At 38.1% G+C, this 17,295-nt stretch overlaps 1 protein-coding gene across 5 annotated transcripts in view; it reads right to left on the bottom strand.

Moving 5' to 3' along the window:
- Nucleotides 1-17,295, bottom strand: part of mef2aa (myocyte enhancer factor 2aa) — an 84,013-nt gene that overhangs the window by 6,599 nt on the left and 60,119 nt on the right. For 2 of the 5 annotated variants that reach the window (XM_083552710.1, XM_083552711.1), the window contains exons 5-10: nt 15,187-15,318; nt 14,986-15,120; nt 12,979-13,207; nt 11,219-11,248; nt 2,161-2,345; nt 199-222 (exon numbers count right to left, since the gene is read on the bottom strand). In XM_083552710.1, the coding sequence (XP_083408836.1) occupies nt 199-222; nt 2,161-2,345; nt 11,219-11,248; nt 12,979-13,207; nt 14,986-15,120; nt 15,187-15,318 (735 nt within the window). The remainder of the gene's footprint in view (nt 1-198; nt 223-2,160; nt 2,346-11,218; nt 11,249-12,978; nt 13,208-14,985; nt 15,121-15,186; nt 15,319-17,295) is intronic. The other 3 variants (XM_083552712.1, XM_083552713.1, XM_083552714.1) reach the window with 3 other exon arrangements.

Raw genomic sequence — 17,295 nt, 5'->3', positions numbered from 1 at the left:
ATGCTGAAACCAGACTGTCTTCGCATAACACACTGGTAAACATATCCAGAACTCAGCCTAGCCAAGTTTAACCGCCATCCAGCTCAAGCAAGTGCACTCATATTAGTCATGTCTTTCTAGAAAGCCATAATGAGCCGCTTTGCTAGTTTATAAAGTGAGGGCTGACAAATCTTCATCCAGGCAAACCATGCAACTCACCAACTCCATCTCCTCCTCCTCTGACTGTTCCAAACAGAAAAAAATCGAGTACTGTATGAGTGTAGATTAACACCTGTGCTTTTTTCTATCCCACCCTCCCCCAAGTACAAACTATAGAATAAACTCATTTAAATCCTTTAAATGACAATACTCAAGTTACCTGTATAGTTGTCCACTAGTCAAATGACCTGCACACTCTAGTGAAATGTATCCTAAACTAAACCACATTCCTGTTCCAATTTGTTTGCACACAAGAGCTCTCTAATTGAAATAAATTAAAATGAAGCCCACATTAGGATTACAGCTGCCTTAATTGGTGTAGAACAATGTACTAAAGCTGGTCTTTAAATGCTCAAGCAATGCTCTCTCAGGGACTTGACCTCACTACTAAGATGTGCTTAACCTTTTATGTGAGACTTATCAGTAAGGTGGCCACTGAAGCCAAAAACTACACGAAATCCTTCACGTCTCCTTTATACATCCCTCCTTTTACATTACTAGATCTTACTGGAGGGGATGGGGGAAAAGTGACACCACAGGGGGGTAACAAAACACACTGGGCTGAAGATGTACTGTAGTAATCCTGCAGAAAAGAGATGGCTCATAAAATTAGAAGCTAAACGGCTTTGGTTTAACACATGAGAACACTGCTATTACTGCTCTATCATAAGTTTGATAATAAAGTGGGAAAGACACAAAGTGTTAAAGGTGTAAAAATCTGTAGGTCAGTACAAAGTAGTGAAATATATGTTGGTTGCTCATTAGTACAGACGTCTATTTATATTTATTTCTACATCTATTTTCTCCTTCCAACCTCATCTAATAGGCTGCACAAGTATCATTAACTTACATGTACCTTTGAAATGAGAGCTGTTCATTACATGGAGATTGAAATAAATAGATAGAGATTTGCCTTTACTCGCTGGAGATACAGTTGTGCCTGGTTTTCCATTTGTGCCCAGGTCACAACTGTCTTAACACTCAATCAATAACATTGAGGAGACACGACAAGGGCGACAAGATATTATCTGGCTCGCACTCTGGGCTTCTGATTAAGCCTTCATCCCCACTCTGTCACACTAGGGATGTGATTAATTTAATGCCATTATATCCTAATGACAGGCTGTCTGCAGGGCACACCGCCTGCCCCTGCATTAGCCTGTCTGTCTGAAGCACACAGAGGGGGAGTCCTCAATCCTTATACGCACACACACACACACGTGTACTCTACTATCCACACTCTTAACCACTTAATCCACCAGGCTGCTAATATCACCAGCCTGGAATGTAGATGCTATTTTGATTCATATACAAAGTCCACTATTTCCAAATGCTGGAAAGCAAAAACACACACATACTCACTTTACACAGAGCAGCCAGTGCGCAAGAATGACCCAATGTAACCTTGGCCATATTTCCCAAACAACTCTGTAAGAACTCTAAGCTGAGTGGCACGCAAGGCTGAAACCAGCACATCGCAGGCCAATTCTGGATAGCTTTTTTCCCTCCATTTTCTCTTTTTCCCTTTCCCTTTGCAGTGATTTATGAAAGCGACAGGCTAGCATTGCCTCAGGTGTTGAATATGGTCTGAACTGTCAGGGCCTTAATTATAATCATTAGAGAGGTCCTTTAATTTCTATATAAATAATTGAGAGAGTGTGATGGCACCTGGGCCTCCGAGACATTCCACTCTGCTGCTTCTCTTGAATCTATGCCCCCAATTTTCTTCTGGTATACACAGATGCAGTGTGAACTTCATTCACAGTAGTAAAAGGGACAGTACACAGAGTTCGACAGAGCTTCATTGTCAAAAATAAAAAAAAAACAAAAGGTAAAACTACAAAACAGCCGTGTGTGTGTGTGTGTGTGTGTGTGTGTGTGTGTGTGTGTGTGTGTATTTCTTTGTCCTGTATAACATTTAGACCAGAGATTAAGAGAAATAACTATGTTCTTCATACTCACCAATGGAGGCATCATTCCCTTACTGGATGGCGGTATGACCACTCTCAGGTCTGGCTTCCGGTTCCCCATAACCATGTTTCCCCCCGGCGGAGGTGGTGATTTCGTGGGCATAACTTTTCCCAGTCCATTCCCACTGCTGGTACCCAGGAGTCCTGGTGAGCCCCTGGGGTTCACAAAGCCGTTTCCTGTGGAGACACACCAAGATGTAGCGCATCATGGGACGTTTTTCCAATCATCCGATTCCCATCAGCCGCAAGCCGAGTCGACAACATGCCATTACACAGCTGCAGTCATGGCATAGAGTGGCATGCAACGTTAAGCGTTCCCAACCCTCTGGGAAAGTTATAATAGACTCTTTAATTATCCCGCACATTTACAAAAATAAAACGAGCGTTTTAGAACTGATGAGCCCTCGGTTCTCTCAGTGAGTGAACGTATCAAAGCCGGCTTTGTGCTTCCATGGGTGAGGGAGGCAATTCGGTTTAACAAATGTAGTGTGACTTGAGCTTTTTAAGATGCGAATGGCTAAAGTCGTTAGAGTTGAGCGCAACCACTTAATGCCATAAAAAAACTATTAAAGCTCCACTTGGAAAAAAAAAAGTCGAACGCTTTACTAGTGGTTCACTGCAGGTAGAAATTAAGTTCTACTTTACTATTTCTAAATAACACCCTGTCCTCCTGATATTAATAACACTTTGGAATAAAAAAAGAAAGGAATATCCTGCACATGGATTATTTATCTGATGTAATTAACTCAATTATACCCCTTATGCAATCTTTATCATATAAACTTACACATATTTTACAAAGTACCAGCCTTGACACTGCTTAACATACTACACTACACAGGATCCTGCCTAGCAAAAATAAAAACAAACAATAATAAAACCAGTTCAAAATTGTAGTTCCTGATGAGAAAACAAGTTTCCTATTGTGACCGCATCTTTATGCTTGACGTCATGGCCATCCATATATTCATTGCTAGATTTTCCAGCTCCCTGTGTGAACATCAGCTTATTACAAAGCTGTCTTTCTACCATCTGCTGGCCCACATTGTTGGAGTTTCCTTCGCACAACCGCTTGACTTATTCTCCAACAATCACAGGTCACTTGGCCACACGGATGTACAATCCCGGCAAACAAACACAGGAATTACTACTGGTCACTGAAAATAACACACATGTGCACTGTACACAGTGGAGACGGTGCATGCCTCGCTTGCTTTGTGAACTGGGAACAAGCACTGTTTTCCTGTTGTGTGTGATCATATGGTCATAGAACCTCGCTGGTTTCAACTCAGCAACCAAACAAAACAGGCCCTTAAAGCAAACATGTGAGCAATCCATTATAGGCAAAGAATCATTTCATTTCCACTCTCTTGGCATTTTGCATGCTTAGCAAAGCATGACGCTATTTCCAGAGGTTTTTCTCCGTCCTCTCCCTCACGCTGATTTGCTGTGAGAGACAGCTATGGGGCAGAAGGAGAGAGTGTCATGTGGAGAAAAGACATGGAGCTGTCTGACCAGAGTTCAGGATTTATCACGCTTTTGAACATGACAACTTTATCTACTGTTACCCACTTAGGCGATGCACTGAACTGTATATATGCATAAATACAGGTTTGATCATGTGCTGCCTGAAAAAACTCTTTACTGCCCAAAACAAAACATATACTGATCTGTGTACAGCTAAAACGGGCAAACAGATTAGAGTTCTTAGTGCTCCTATCATACATTCCATATAGAGAACATTTTGTCTTGAGCTTAATTTATTCTGATAAATATATAACTATAAAATAAATATTATGAGTTTCTATTTTACTGTGAATGAATGAAAATAATTCCAGTAATTTAGTTTAACAAAGTAAAAAGAATTTTACTTCAGGAGGTCTAAACTTAGATTTGCTTTTTTATTTTATTTATTTTTCTGATAGCATTTAAGACATAAGACTGCATCAGAAATGGTACAAAACGAATCGATAAATAATGAGGAAATCGTGTTTCTTTTACAAGTGTCTTTATACACAAATCACAAATAATGAATGAATAATGAGTCAATGGACAGTTTTACTGGGGGGCTGCATGCACGCACAAAGCTTTATTTAACACTGATATATGAATTCTGCTTCATTTTATCACTTCACCAAAAATGCTATACAACAAAATAAAAGTGTTTTTTTTATTATACACTTGACATAAATAAGACATGCCACACTGCAGAGCTTGCTGGACTCACAAAACCTTTAGTAAACAATCTAAAACTCTGAACAGGAAATATAAAGTGCACGTGCTAGAGGGAGTGTGCATGTGGCTGGTAGGAGGGGTCTGTGCAAACCTGATGAAGAGTGGAAGGAAGATGTGTTTTTACTGTAAAAGGCACAGCAACATAAGGCAGCTATGATAAAGATCAGAAAAAGGGTTATTCTATGATATCATTGCCTTGAAGCAATCCAAAAGTTCTGCTCTGAAACTTGGAGGTGTTGCCTTGCACAGTAACCGAAACTCAACAAAGGAGCAACAAACCTGTATAGTTGTGTGGTGTTAAACTCACACTTAGGTTAATATAAAAAAACAAAACAAAAATAAAAAACACAACAACACCCTTCTCTGGCACGGTGTTGTTAAAGAGGATGATCAAGAAAAAAAAGAAAACCCAACTGGTGTGTTCACTATTCAAGAATGGATATCAATTCTATAAAATATACATAAAGGCAGTTATGTACAATACATTTATGCATAAAGTGTATGATTATTTGTATTATGTAGGTATTATTCACATGGATTTTTTGAACGTTTTATTCTATAACAGACCAATGTGCAAAAAACTTCAATAAACATTATTTAATTTCAATTTAACTGAAGCACAAATATAATAAACTACATTAAATTTTTTAACTGCCTATAATTTTCTAAGCATTAACTGTGAATAAGTACTATGAAGTTATTTCATACATGTCTGTTAGAAAGAAAAGTTTATGTTTGATTCGTGCTGGATTCCATCCCATCGATTGGACCCAGTACAAAATTGCCCAAAAATGAACACAGAACACGGGGCTGCATTATTCGGTTGCACGTAGTCAAACAAAGCCTCTTGCAGCTCTGAAAAATGCAACATCCTTTGGGAACACACTTATGTAACGGCTTGGCTTTACAAACATGAACACTTTGTTTTCTTTTGAAAGCAAAAAAACAAAAATTGCCATTTCTCCAGAAAGCACCACAAGGCGCTAGATGAGGCCTGACTGCTACTGAGCTATCATTACCTTAAGCAAGTGTAGCATGTTGGATGGGGGGAGAAGCCAGTGAGAAAAATTTAATGGATTGCCAGAATCAAAGCTTTGCCTTCCTAATAGATTAAGTGGAAAACAGACCAAATTCTAATTATAGTTTTAATTAATGAGGCTGAAAAGTACCTCCTTAGTGGGTGCAGACGTATTGTTTTGGCTCAGGAAACTGCACAAGAGAACAATGCAGGCCTTTAAAAAAAATAAAAAGCTCAGACAACAATCGCCAAGAAAATTCGATTTAATATTTTACTTGGAGAGTCTTCTAGCACAAAAATAAATACTTCACGGCATCTAGGCGAGTTAAAAAGGTTTAGGTTCGGAAACTGGATAAAGTGGCTACGGTGGTTACAGGCTTCATGACAGGATACGACATGCACAGAAACAGTTTCTTCCAACAACTCAAACCAACAGGCCTTATAATTGCTCTTTAACAGCCTGGAAATCCTCTGTATTAGTCAGGGAAACTGCTATGCTTCTGGGCATGCTGCACAGCCGAGCAAATACTTAAAGGCTTTTATCTGGTATACCAAAGAGTTTCAAAGCACGGAGTGTTTAAAGCCGATTATGAAATTGCCTCATAGATCATATTATCTCACTAACTGGTGCTCATCACAACACTCACAGCATATTTTTGGAACAATTTAGAGCATGACTGCTTCTCTGCACACGATCACACTTATGTGCAACTTAAAATTATCTATGTAAGAGTTGGTCTATACTCATGGGTCACAGCTCGCAGCCGTATTAAAGGCAAATGATCAAATGAAAAAAGTGCTAGACTGCTGTAACAATTATTCTGAAACCTAATAGTCATACAAAGATACATATAATAACCAGTGCATGTTATACCATTTTCAATGACTTTTAATGTGATTTTATTAAAAAAAAAATGCACTTTGCACACATCCACACAAATCTAAATAAAACTATAAATCTTTGGGATCATGTAAGATGTAAGCACAAATCAGAGAGGCCTGAATCATCATTTGGCAGCATGCACTTGCCGGTCAAGATTTCTGAAATCATGACATTTTAAAGAATAAAACATGCATGAATAAAACATGTGGTGTAACTTTGAAAGTGTAATATTTGCATACTGGGTGCAATATCTACATATTAATACAAGATAATTGTATGTGTGTGTGTGTGTGTGTGTGTGTGTGTGTGTGTGTGTGTGTGTGTGTGTGTGTGTGTGTGTGTGTGTGTCAAATAAAACGATTGTGATTCTGAAGTCATCTCATTTATTTTACTGGCGCTATTATACATTTGATTACACGTAGTCTTTAAAATCAAGGTCAAGAAGAAAAAATTTGATTGAAAAAGCACTTTTTTCATTTCTACTTTCCCTATTATGCTGTGACTTACTTGGACATGAACAGCTGATAAAAACCTAATAATAGTTCAAGATATAAATAACTAAAATCTGCAGGCAAAATCTTTCAGCTGCATATTTTAAGCACCATTAATTCAGGTTCAGGTTCTGGTAAATCTGATTTAACTCCACATAAGCTGACTTAGAATTCATTCCTCTTTGTAGTATAAGCAATCATTCAGTTAAAATAGACAGCAGCATCTACTGCACAGTCAGCTGGGCTTAGAGGAGGAGAAAAAAAAAAAGATCTGGTCAGCATCCAGAGAGAACTGTCTGTAACCAGACACTGAGGAAATGTATATATTGGCAGTGCCATGCAGGCAAAGCACAGCCAGTCCAAATGAGCAGCTGTCTTATTTTGAGAGGCATTCAATCTGTGATTCTGGTTCTTGTCTTTGTACATATGATGTGCCACTGATTCCTTCCTGTAGTAGTAGTTAAACCAGACTAATAGTTTGCCCAGAAAGAAATAGTGTCCCCTAAGATTCCAATGTGAAAAACAATACATGCATGCTAATGAGAACAATTTAAAGTTATATAATCTTTTTTTATCTAATTTTTAGCAAATAATTCATTTGAAAAAATTTGACATGAGTGTGTAAGCTGCCTTTAAAGGCACTCCTGAATCCATCTATGTTAAATGGATTAGTTGGGTATTGTAATGTAATCCTTGTAAGGAGAACAGTATTTTCTCTCAAGCTATGTTTGGAACAGCTCGCTCCACCATGTGTGATGAGATTTTTACTGCTTCACGTGAAAATTTGGTGTGCCAATTAAAAAAAGAACGAAAGAAAATGTAGACAACTGGCATAAAGCCATCTGTTCTTTTCCGCACACATAAAATGTGAAATGCAAATGGAAGAGCAGAGTGTGGAACTCCAGCGCTTTGCAGCAGCAGGAGAACTAAATGCAAAAAAAAGTAAGCCATTTTGTTCCAGAGATGTGATGAGTCACCCTGTCCTCTGGCAACTGTACACATGGTTAAGTAATGCACCAAAATACTGAAAAAAGCAGGACAAATCAAGCTCGAATGAAAGGGGGGGAATGTAGATGCGCTTTCAATCTAACAAAAGCATTGCAACTTTATAAGTTCTATTTTAAAACAGAAAAGAGCAAAGGGACCTTTGCAGTGGGAAGTATGTTTGCCATCAATTGAGTTAACTCTTCAGAGTGTTTTCCAGCACTTCCAGCAGTGTATATTTCCAGTGGTGTAACCAGAACTGCTGCTTTGAAATGTCACTACTCCCAAGATACCTGTGGCTCAAAAAAATAACAAACTGGGGTATGTGTGGAATGGTCGTTTTATTGGACTTTTTTTTTCTTTACGGGCCGTAGTTCAGGAAACAAACAACAGCTGAATTGAGCTGCCAGAGAGTGAGAAGGCTAAGAGCTACAGTATAGGCACAAGTTCCTCACCACACCCTGCAATGGCTGCACTTAATAAGCAGTACACTAATGATTAAAAGAGGCCCAGACTCTCGCTAAGAGATACTGCACTAGTATACGCTCTCATCTCAGATGAGTAATCTTTGTTAACGCAATGGCTGATTAATCAAGACTACACTTTTGCACTGCCGTATCACTGGAATTGGGTCAACGAGAAAGCATCCGTTAAGTAGAAGTGGGTAATACTGTCACAAAATTTATCACAATGCTTGAAGGCATCGCAATAGGCAGGTTTACAAGCAAAATAAAAATTTTTATTGAAAAAATAAAATACAATTTTATTTGAAGAATATAAATAATCTACACTGAAAAACATTTTCAGCTCCAGAAATCAGCTTCTCATGGTCCAGTTTCAAAGCTGAGTGTGGGTTATGCGTTGCACTTCTCTGCATGTGCTTCCATCAGGTTCACCAAAACAACATGCTGGTAGGTAAATAGGTTATGCTAAATGGTGTGAATGAGCATGTGAGTGTGTGTGTGTGTGTGTGTGTGTGTGTGTGTGTGTGTGTGTGTGTGTGTTTGCTGCTCTGTGTCCCTTACATAGCCTTTCACAAGAGAGGCTCCAAAAACACTGTGGCCAGAATAAAGTGGTTACTGGAGTGGGATGATTGATTGGACTAATGCAACATAATTCATAATCACATTGATATTGTAATCATCATATTAGCCGGCCTGACTTAAAAGTAATATAGTAAAAAGCTTTGACACTTAATGATCAGTAAAGCAACACACACACACACACACACACACACACACACACACACACACACACACACACACACAGAGCTTCAGTCTGTGCATGGCTAAATGCGATAATCACTACGCTGCATATAGATGTCACTCCTCATCATCACATGCGGGTATCCAACCCTAACACACTCAGGCTCAGCATGCAGTAACACGCTATACAGCGTATACGCACGTGCGTGCGTGCGCGCGCACACACACACACACACACACACACACACACACAAAAACCCGGGCAGACGGTAAAAAGCCACCTGTCTCTGCCAGTCACGTACTCCAAGTGCTTATGATAGCCAGTCTGATCATTGTGCACAGAGGACTTAGAGGGATGTCATGGCCCAAATGCTTGGGTTAGGTTATCTTGCAAGCCTGCGCCAGCCATATAAGGACTGCTGCAGTACTGGGAAAAACAGATGCACATGTCAATAGGAGAAAGAAAACTCCAAGAGGGAGGGAGCAAAAAAATAAAAAAAATAAATAAAAAAAAAGGGAGGGGGGGGGGGGGGGGGGGGCCTCAAAATAAAACAGCTAGTTCATTTGCCTGTCTCTATCGGAATAAACTGTTCAAGCATTCCAGGTGTAAAGACATACAAAATGCTGAGCTGCTCAAAATGCTGCGTTTACCAAGTACTCCAATTTGATATAGTCATGATAACGTACACAGACGTGCCTTTATGTAAGAAGAAACATGGACTTCAATAAGGCCACACAATGGAGTGACAATATATAACATAAGCAAAAAATGATCTCTGGTGGAATAGGGGGGAAAGAAGGCAGCCATGCAACAACATTGTCACTGAGACAGCCGATCCTACTATTTGTAACTGTCACAGTGGAACAGTTGGACACATGACCTTGTGTGTGTCCTTCAACAGAGTGTGTGTACACACAAGCAGCAGGGCAGAGGGACGCTAGCAGCTGTCACCACTTTTTGAGTATTCCACTGTTTATCTTCACTCTGTTGAAAACACAACTGGACAAGTGGACACACCTGACTGGTGAGACTTCGCTTTTTGACACTCAACAGCTTGCCGTTATCTTTTACAACCCATTAAAATCTATTGCACACCAAGTGGCCAACCAGCTGCTAATACTCTCCAGAATGCCAGGTAGACTTATGTAAATACGATGATGGTCACTAGCCCTCATTTACCCTTTTGAGCTTTCTTTGACTTGAACAAGGCATTAATGCAGTCTGAGCAAGATGCTTTAGAAACAATTCCCTGAAACCTCCTTCTATTGTCCTCATAAAGGACAAAGTCTCCTTACTATCAATCACAAGCTCATAACAAAACTGAGTGCACATGACCTAAATTCCCAAATATCAGCAGAAGCAGGAGAAAAGCGAGCACTACTGTATTTCATTTCACATATAACAGAGAAGCCTAAAACCAGCTGTATAAAATACTACTACACTGCTGTACCCTTCTGCTGATTTGGAAAAAGCTGTGTGATTAACCGTTTAAAAGGTACAGTTCCAGCAAATGCATATTATATAATATCACTAATAATGAGTACTAGCTTTCATACAGTGTTGCTCAGGTTAGTATTACTGGTCCTATTGTGATTATTCTCAGAGGTGCATTTTATTTTTTTCTTCTTTTGTATTTATAGATTTTGTTGTGTATATACTGTATTATGTTTCATATTTGCACATTTCTTTTTTGTTGCTGCTGTAACAGAGAAATTTGCCCACTGTGGGATGAATAAAGGTATATCTTATCTTATCTTATCTTATCTTAACTCTTACATGTGCTGTACCAGCACACTGACTAATTGACATAGTGAAATATTCACCCTTTGCACAAACCGTATATAAAACACTGGCTAACAACAAGTCTAATGCTGGGAGTTAATTCTTCAGACTACATGTTACAACATAATTTTACTTCTCAATTTCACTTCATTATATATTTGTCACAATTCACATTATTATGAAGTTAAATACAACATCTAACAATTTACAATAGTTATCATGTGCAACTAGCAGTAACTGCCAACTGCCAGGAAGTTTTTCATCTGCAAAGAGCCATGCTGAAAATATCAAGCATGAATTGCTGATTTTAGCTTTCCGTAAGCACTGTTTCCATAAGCAACACCATTTAATACTAAATAATAGTGAAACTTCTGATTTCACTTTATGTGTTAAATCTATATATTATATTGGTGTATTGGTTTCATATTAGATAAGATAAGATAATATTTACCTTTATTCGTCCAACAGTGGGGAAATTTCTCTGTTACAGAGGCAAAGAAAAAGAAATATGCAAATATATAATAGAATAGAGACGTAATACAGTATACAGTATATACACAACACAATGTATAAATACAAAAAGAAGAGTAAGTAGTTACGCTAACAGACATATTGCACATAGGTAATATTGAACGGTTTAAAATTATTGTTATTGCCCGTGTGTTGTTAAAAAAAACAACAACCTTTGTTGTAGTTGTTATTGCACAGTTAAACAGTAATAACAGTGTATATTTATGTAGTTGTGGGTGAAATGACAAAATACTGGATCACAATATGTATCTCAATATAAACAGCATGGTGCAAAAGACTTATGCACTCTATTATATATATATATATATATATATATATATATATATATATATATATATATATATATATATATATATATATATATATATATATAAATATTTTGTTATAAATTGTTTTTTAATTATTAATTATTAACAGGTAGTTTTTTTGTGATTATATTTAAAATAAATTGCTATGCTATACAAGTTTGTTGTTCAATAAATAAAAAAGAATAAAAAGTACTTTGCCATAGTTACTTAATATTAATTCTAAAAGGCAAAATGAAACTTTCAGACACAAATGCAGGTGTTGGCTGACAGGAAGTGTTTACCATATGCATGTGGAGTATAAAGAAGCGCATGGCCAAAGCTGTGGTCAGGGTATGGGGCTTTGCGGCAACACCTCAGTAGTGTTCTGCAACACTGCAACGTAGGCCAACTTCCCCTGCATGCACTTTTAATCATGCTTTCGCTCTGTCCCTCCACACTGAACACACACGCATAATAAAGCAGTGCGGCATTTCCAATACTAAAAAAAGCTGTGAAGTGAAGCACTGAGAAGCCTGCAAAAATGTATTCACCAAACTCAAACAATTACATTACATTACTCTCATAAGCTGTAGCGGCACACACTCCATGCTTTAATGTGCTTTATTATAAAGGAATTGTCCAACCTCAAACACACCAAATCATCTTTTGAATATATATTGTCATTCTTTGCTTAGCGATTCTGGTGCTAATCTGTAGATTGCTGCTGTATCTCTGCAGTTTCTATGAGAAACTATGCAGTTACGCATCACAGAGATATGACAGTCCAGTGGCACGGACTCTGGTTTACAGAATGCAGGTCATCTATACTATTGTTATACCAGAGACTCAGCTAGTTCCAAGTATTCTATAAGGTTACAACCACAATGGGTTTGATGGAGGACAGCAGTATTAGCAATATAACCTTATCTATGTGAGCAAAGTGTATAGGTGATGAGATGAGAGAGGCGGACAGACTAAGAAACGAAAGAGTCTCTTCACACTTGCGAGAGCTAAATATCACTGCTGCTACCACAAAAAAACTATTTACCAAAGTGTAAACAGACCAGCATGCTTAAGTAAAACCTTAAAATAAAAATGTCAAATAAACTTTTTTTTTGTACAAATAAAATCACATATTATTTATAGATCAGAGCATTATTTGCTCACCCATTAATGAGAATTTTGGTTCCCACCAGCAGTTGTTAAGTAGACCATTTTCATGTAAAATCATATCTTTTTCTCCCATCCCCACCCCAATCTTTAAACCTCTCCACAGGTTCATCCCTCAAAGCAGAAAGACGTATGAGGAGTTAATATAGCAGCAGTAATGTAAATATGAAATAACATCTTTTTGCAGTTAGACCCCTAAGGTGTGAGGTAACGCTCTACTGACCAGCGCTGCCCGTGCTGGGAGGCCTGTGGGGGGCGCCGGCAGGCACCACATTTCTTTGAAGAGAGGTCTGGGGAGGGGACAGCATGGTGGCTTCGCTTAGTGAGGCTGTGGCAGCAGCTGAAAGGCCCTGGCTACTCAGAATGCCCCCGGGGTTATAGCCCATGGAGTTTGGGTTTGACACCGGCACAGCCACATGCATGGAGAAGTTCTGCTGTGGCAAAGCTGTTGGCTGTAGGGAGAAGAAGCAATGCACACAAAGAAACACACACACACACACACACACACACACACACACACACACACACACACACACACATATATATATATATATATATAGGGTTTGTGTTTTTTCTGCAGGGAACTTATCAAACACAAGCATAAAATATGTGAGCATTGTGAATAGTTTAAAATCATAATCCATAATGACATTGAGGCAGATTTGATTCATTATCCAGTTAATATTCATATTAACATTGTGTGTGAACGCATACATATCTCCAGGCCTATATCAGGAGTGAAAGACGACTTCTGGCCTTTAGTGCTTTTTTTACAAACAATGGGGTAAACCAGAAGATGGATAGCACAATGGGAAAAAAAGGTAATCTCGGGAGGAAAATCTCAGGATCACCTTCAGCTATCTGGTGTAATAAACAACTGTCTGTTATAGCACTGTTTTTGCACTGTGCACATAGACCGGTCAACACGCATAAGAACGTAGAGATAATGTATACACAGATTAGCATGCATATATCAGTAAGACATTACCATTCCAGCATCGCAATAGTCAGCACTGCACTCTAATAAAAACAAATATCTTTTTTTTTTTTTTTTTTTTTTTTTTTTTTTTTTTTAAGAGCAACAATTTGTGGGATCAGATTTCTACCTATAGTATAGTATATACTGCTTACAAGAATTACAAATGATTAGTACACTGTACAAAAACCAAGCTACTTCTCCTTTCTGTTGCAATAAGGTGAACAAATGAGTACATATCATACTGTATATATAATATAAATAAAGCATAATATAGAAGGGCAGTGCAGTGCTGATTAACCTCAGTGAATTCTGGGTGGGTCAGTGTGAGTAGTGAAAGTGAAACCACTCCATTGGAAGCACACTACAGTGAGCACGTTAGTGATATTATTAGTGAGTTAATGGCACAAAGAAGTGGTGCTTTGTTCATGTGCAGATTGGACAGTGGAGGTGGCTTGTCTTCTCAGCGTCTCAAAATGTTATGGTCACCACTCTCAATAAGATCACCATTGTATCAAGAAAAAAAAAAAGGTAAAATGTCTTCAGGTTGTATAAAAAAGTGCAGACTTAGAGGAAGCAGGCTGATTGGGGGAGCGATTGATGCCTTTCGAAGACCAAAAAATTGGCAAGTCAAGAAATGGACCTTTTAATGAGAGAACATGAAGCAGAGAAAGAGCATGTTCAAGTTCTCCTTGTCTTTTACACATGACTCAGGTATAACGCAGGTCTGGAGCAAAAGGATTCAATTTCCAGCGCTATAAGAATGCAAACATCCGGCAAATAGCATGCATCAATCACTACAGCCTTCATATCTGTCTATAGCCGTGCTAATACAGTGAAGTAAAGGAGACATCCGATGGAAGTGTAAAGCTGTCTCTGTAGATAAACAAAAAAACTCTTTATATAAGGCATTCGGCTACAATTCGATTAACTGTTTGATTATGCCAAAGCCTAATATTGTGGCAATAGCTCTGCAGTGGAGCTTTCCAAAAGGGTGACACCCTATCCAAACAATGTGATCTTATCGGGGTGTTTAAAAACAGTTTAGAATAAAATAATGAACATAGGAAAACAAAATACACTTTCAACTAAAAAAATGTGAAAGGTTAATACTAAAAAGGACTGCATCAAAATTGCGGACAGAGGTTGTAGGGTGGAGTGATGAGGGAGGAAAAAAAAAAAAAAAAAAAAGAAAATTAGGGAGGGAGCATCCTTTCTGCCACAAAGCCAAGCAAAAATATCACATTTACTTACGATTTTATGATTTCGCATCATATTATCAAACTCCTCATTAATTTTTTTATATTTTTCTTCTGTGTGGGGTGTGAGGACATATGAGGCATCAGGGTCCGGGCTATCGCAGCCTCTGTGTTCTTTCTTGTTTAAGGCCTGCAGTAAATATCAACATAGAAACAGGGATCAACAAAAAACTGCAGAAGAGAAAGCAGTACTTACACCAGAGCGCTTGTATATTAAATCACTCTCTTCATTTAGTTTGCCCAAACGGTCATCCATGAGGGGACTATGGCCAAAACAGTCATCAGGATCAGGACTGGCACAGTCACTATGGCCTTTGGTTCTTAATTTCTGAAATAAAATTGGAAAATTCACATACAATGCACACAGGCACATGCAAACACAAAGACTGTAGAGGTTTATGCAGAGATACTGTTCTGAGGATGCAAAGAACACATGCACACAATTCATTTTCTATTTATACCTACCTATATACAATGCTTACATACTATATCTATATATTTAGTGTCTAAACATGCATATCTATATTGTGTGTGTACTGGAAGGATTTTTTTTTATTATTTGTAAACCCTTTAGTTATGCACCTAAGGGCTAATAACAGGGCTCCTGTCAATCTTTCGGTTTTAATAGCACTGTTTATCATTTAATGATTGTTTATAGCTGACAACAATAGCCATTTGATAATATTTAGTTTCTTATATTCCAGAAAATCTGAAGAAAATCACAGACTGTATCATATTCGTATCTTTGTAAAATAGATTATCTGTCAATTCGGAATAAACTATCAGTGTTTGTTTACAACCGCAATATCGACACGGACCCTATGGACAGATGATGTTATTTGTTGGTCTATAGTTACTGACTGCTACATCTCAAGCTGCCAGTCCCTTTACCCATCCATTAATGAAAGGGGATCATCACACCACCACCACTGACCATTATCATCTGGGTGCTAGATTCTCAGTACAATGATATGAAGGAGAAGGCACTGGTGCACTGGTATACGTGTATCAAGCTTAGGAGCAATGCTAACTGGCCACTTTATTAGACACACACAAACACACACACACACACACAAACACATACATACAGATGTATTTATTCATTTTATTTGTATTTTTTGAGTTAGTCTACCTTGTAAATGTACAGGTAGAGAGTACGGTTAGCTTCTATTGGTTAAATTTTTAATGGGGGAAAAAAATGAGATGTTAGCCAGATGTTCAGTGAATAAATATGTTTATTACTGTGATGCTTGCTTCATGGACACTGCATTAGCCACTCTAGAGAATATAGTAAATTCTTACACTGTACTTTTAAACCATTTAGTTCTGGAGAAGTCAAATCATGTTTCTTTTATACTCTGTCTATATCTCACATACACACTCATATTCCTGCTTAATATGTGTGTGTGTGTGTGTGTGTGTGTGTGTGTGTGTGTGTGTGTGTGTGTGTGTGTTTGTGTGTGTGTGTGTATTTCAATACATTTTTCATTATTTTTCAGTTAACATAAGCCACCCAGCTGGATGGCGGCCTCACATAAGAAGGTCCCACAGCGCAGCCATTTGGATGCTGCTTTGAGTTTCTTCCAGCACACTTGCCACTCACAGAGCATGTCAAGTGCTAAAATAATGGATTGTCATATCTGGCCACTAATGCTTATTTGGGCATAAAATAGATTATTCTAAGAGAAACAAGTACATTTGTATTGATCTTATAACATGGAAAAGATGTTTTCTTTTGTGCATGTGTGAAATGTGTGCGCCCAGGGTTTAGAAAATAACACAATTATGTGTTATGATCAATATACTTTCCTATTCAATATACACTTTTCGTTACATTAACTTTCTGGTGTTATTGTTATGTTGTTCAAGGAATTATGCAATGTCTATGTGTATAAGTGTGTGTGTGTGTGTGTGTGTGTGTGTGTGTGTGTGTGTGTGTGTGTGTGTGTGTGTGTGTGTGTGTGTGTGTGTGTGTGTGTGTGTGTGATTTAGCTGTCATTCTCAGGTAGGTGGGTACGTAGCAGAAGGGTGACACTCTTTTCATAATTTATGCATTTATCATGCTTGTATTCAGAACCCACTGTATGGAAACAGTTATATGCTATGCTTATATGAATTCCGCACTGCACTGTGGCACATACAGTTCTTCATATTCTCACAAGCTTTAAGGCTCATAAGCTGCTCTTATTGTGACTGTGCTGTAAAAGACATATTCCTGCTGCTTTACCAGAGTTAAACTGAATGCAATTTTGTAAGACATATGCACACGCACACACCCTGCACATAAAGAAATATGAAAACGCTG

This window comes from Silurus aristotelis (assembly GCF_946808225.1).
Source record: "Silurus aristotelis genome assembly, chromosome: 10".
Taxonomy (NCBI): Eukaryota; Metazoa; Chordata; class Actinopteri; order Siluriformes; family Siluridae; genus Silurus; species Silurus aristotelis.
This window is presented reverse-complemented; position numbering and strand designations above follow the sequence as displayed.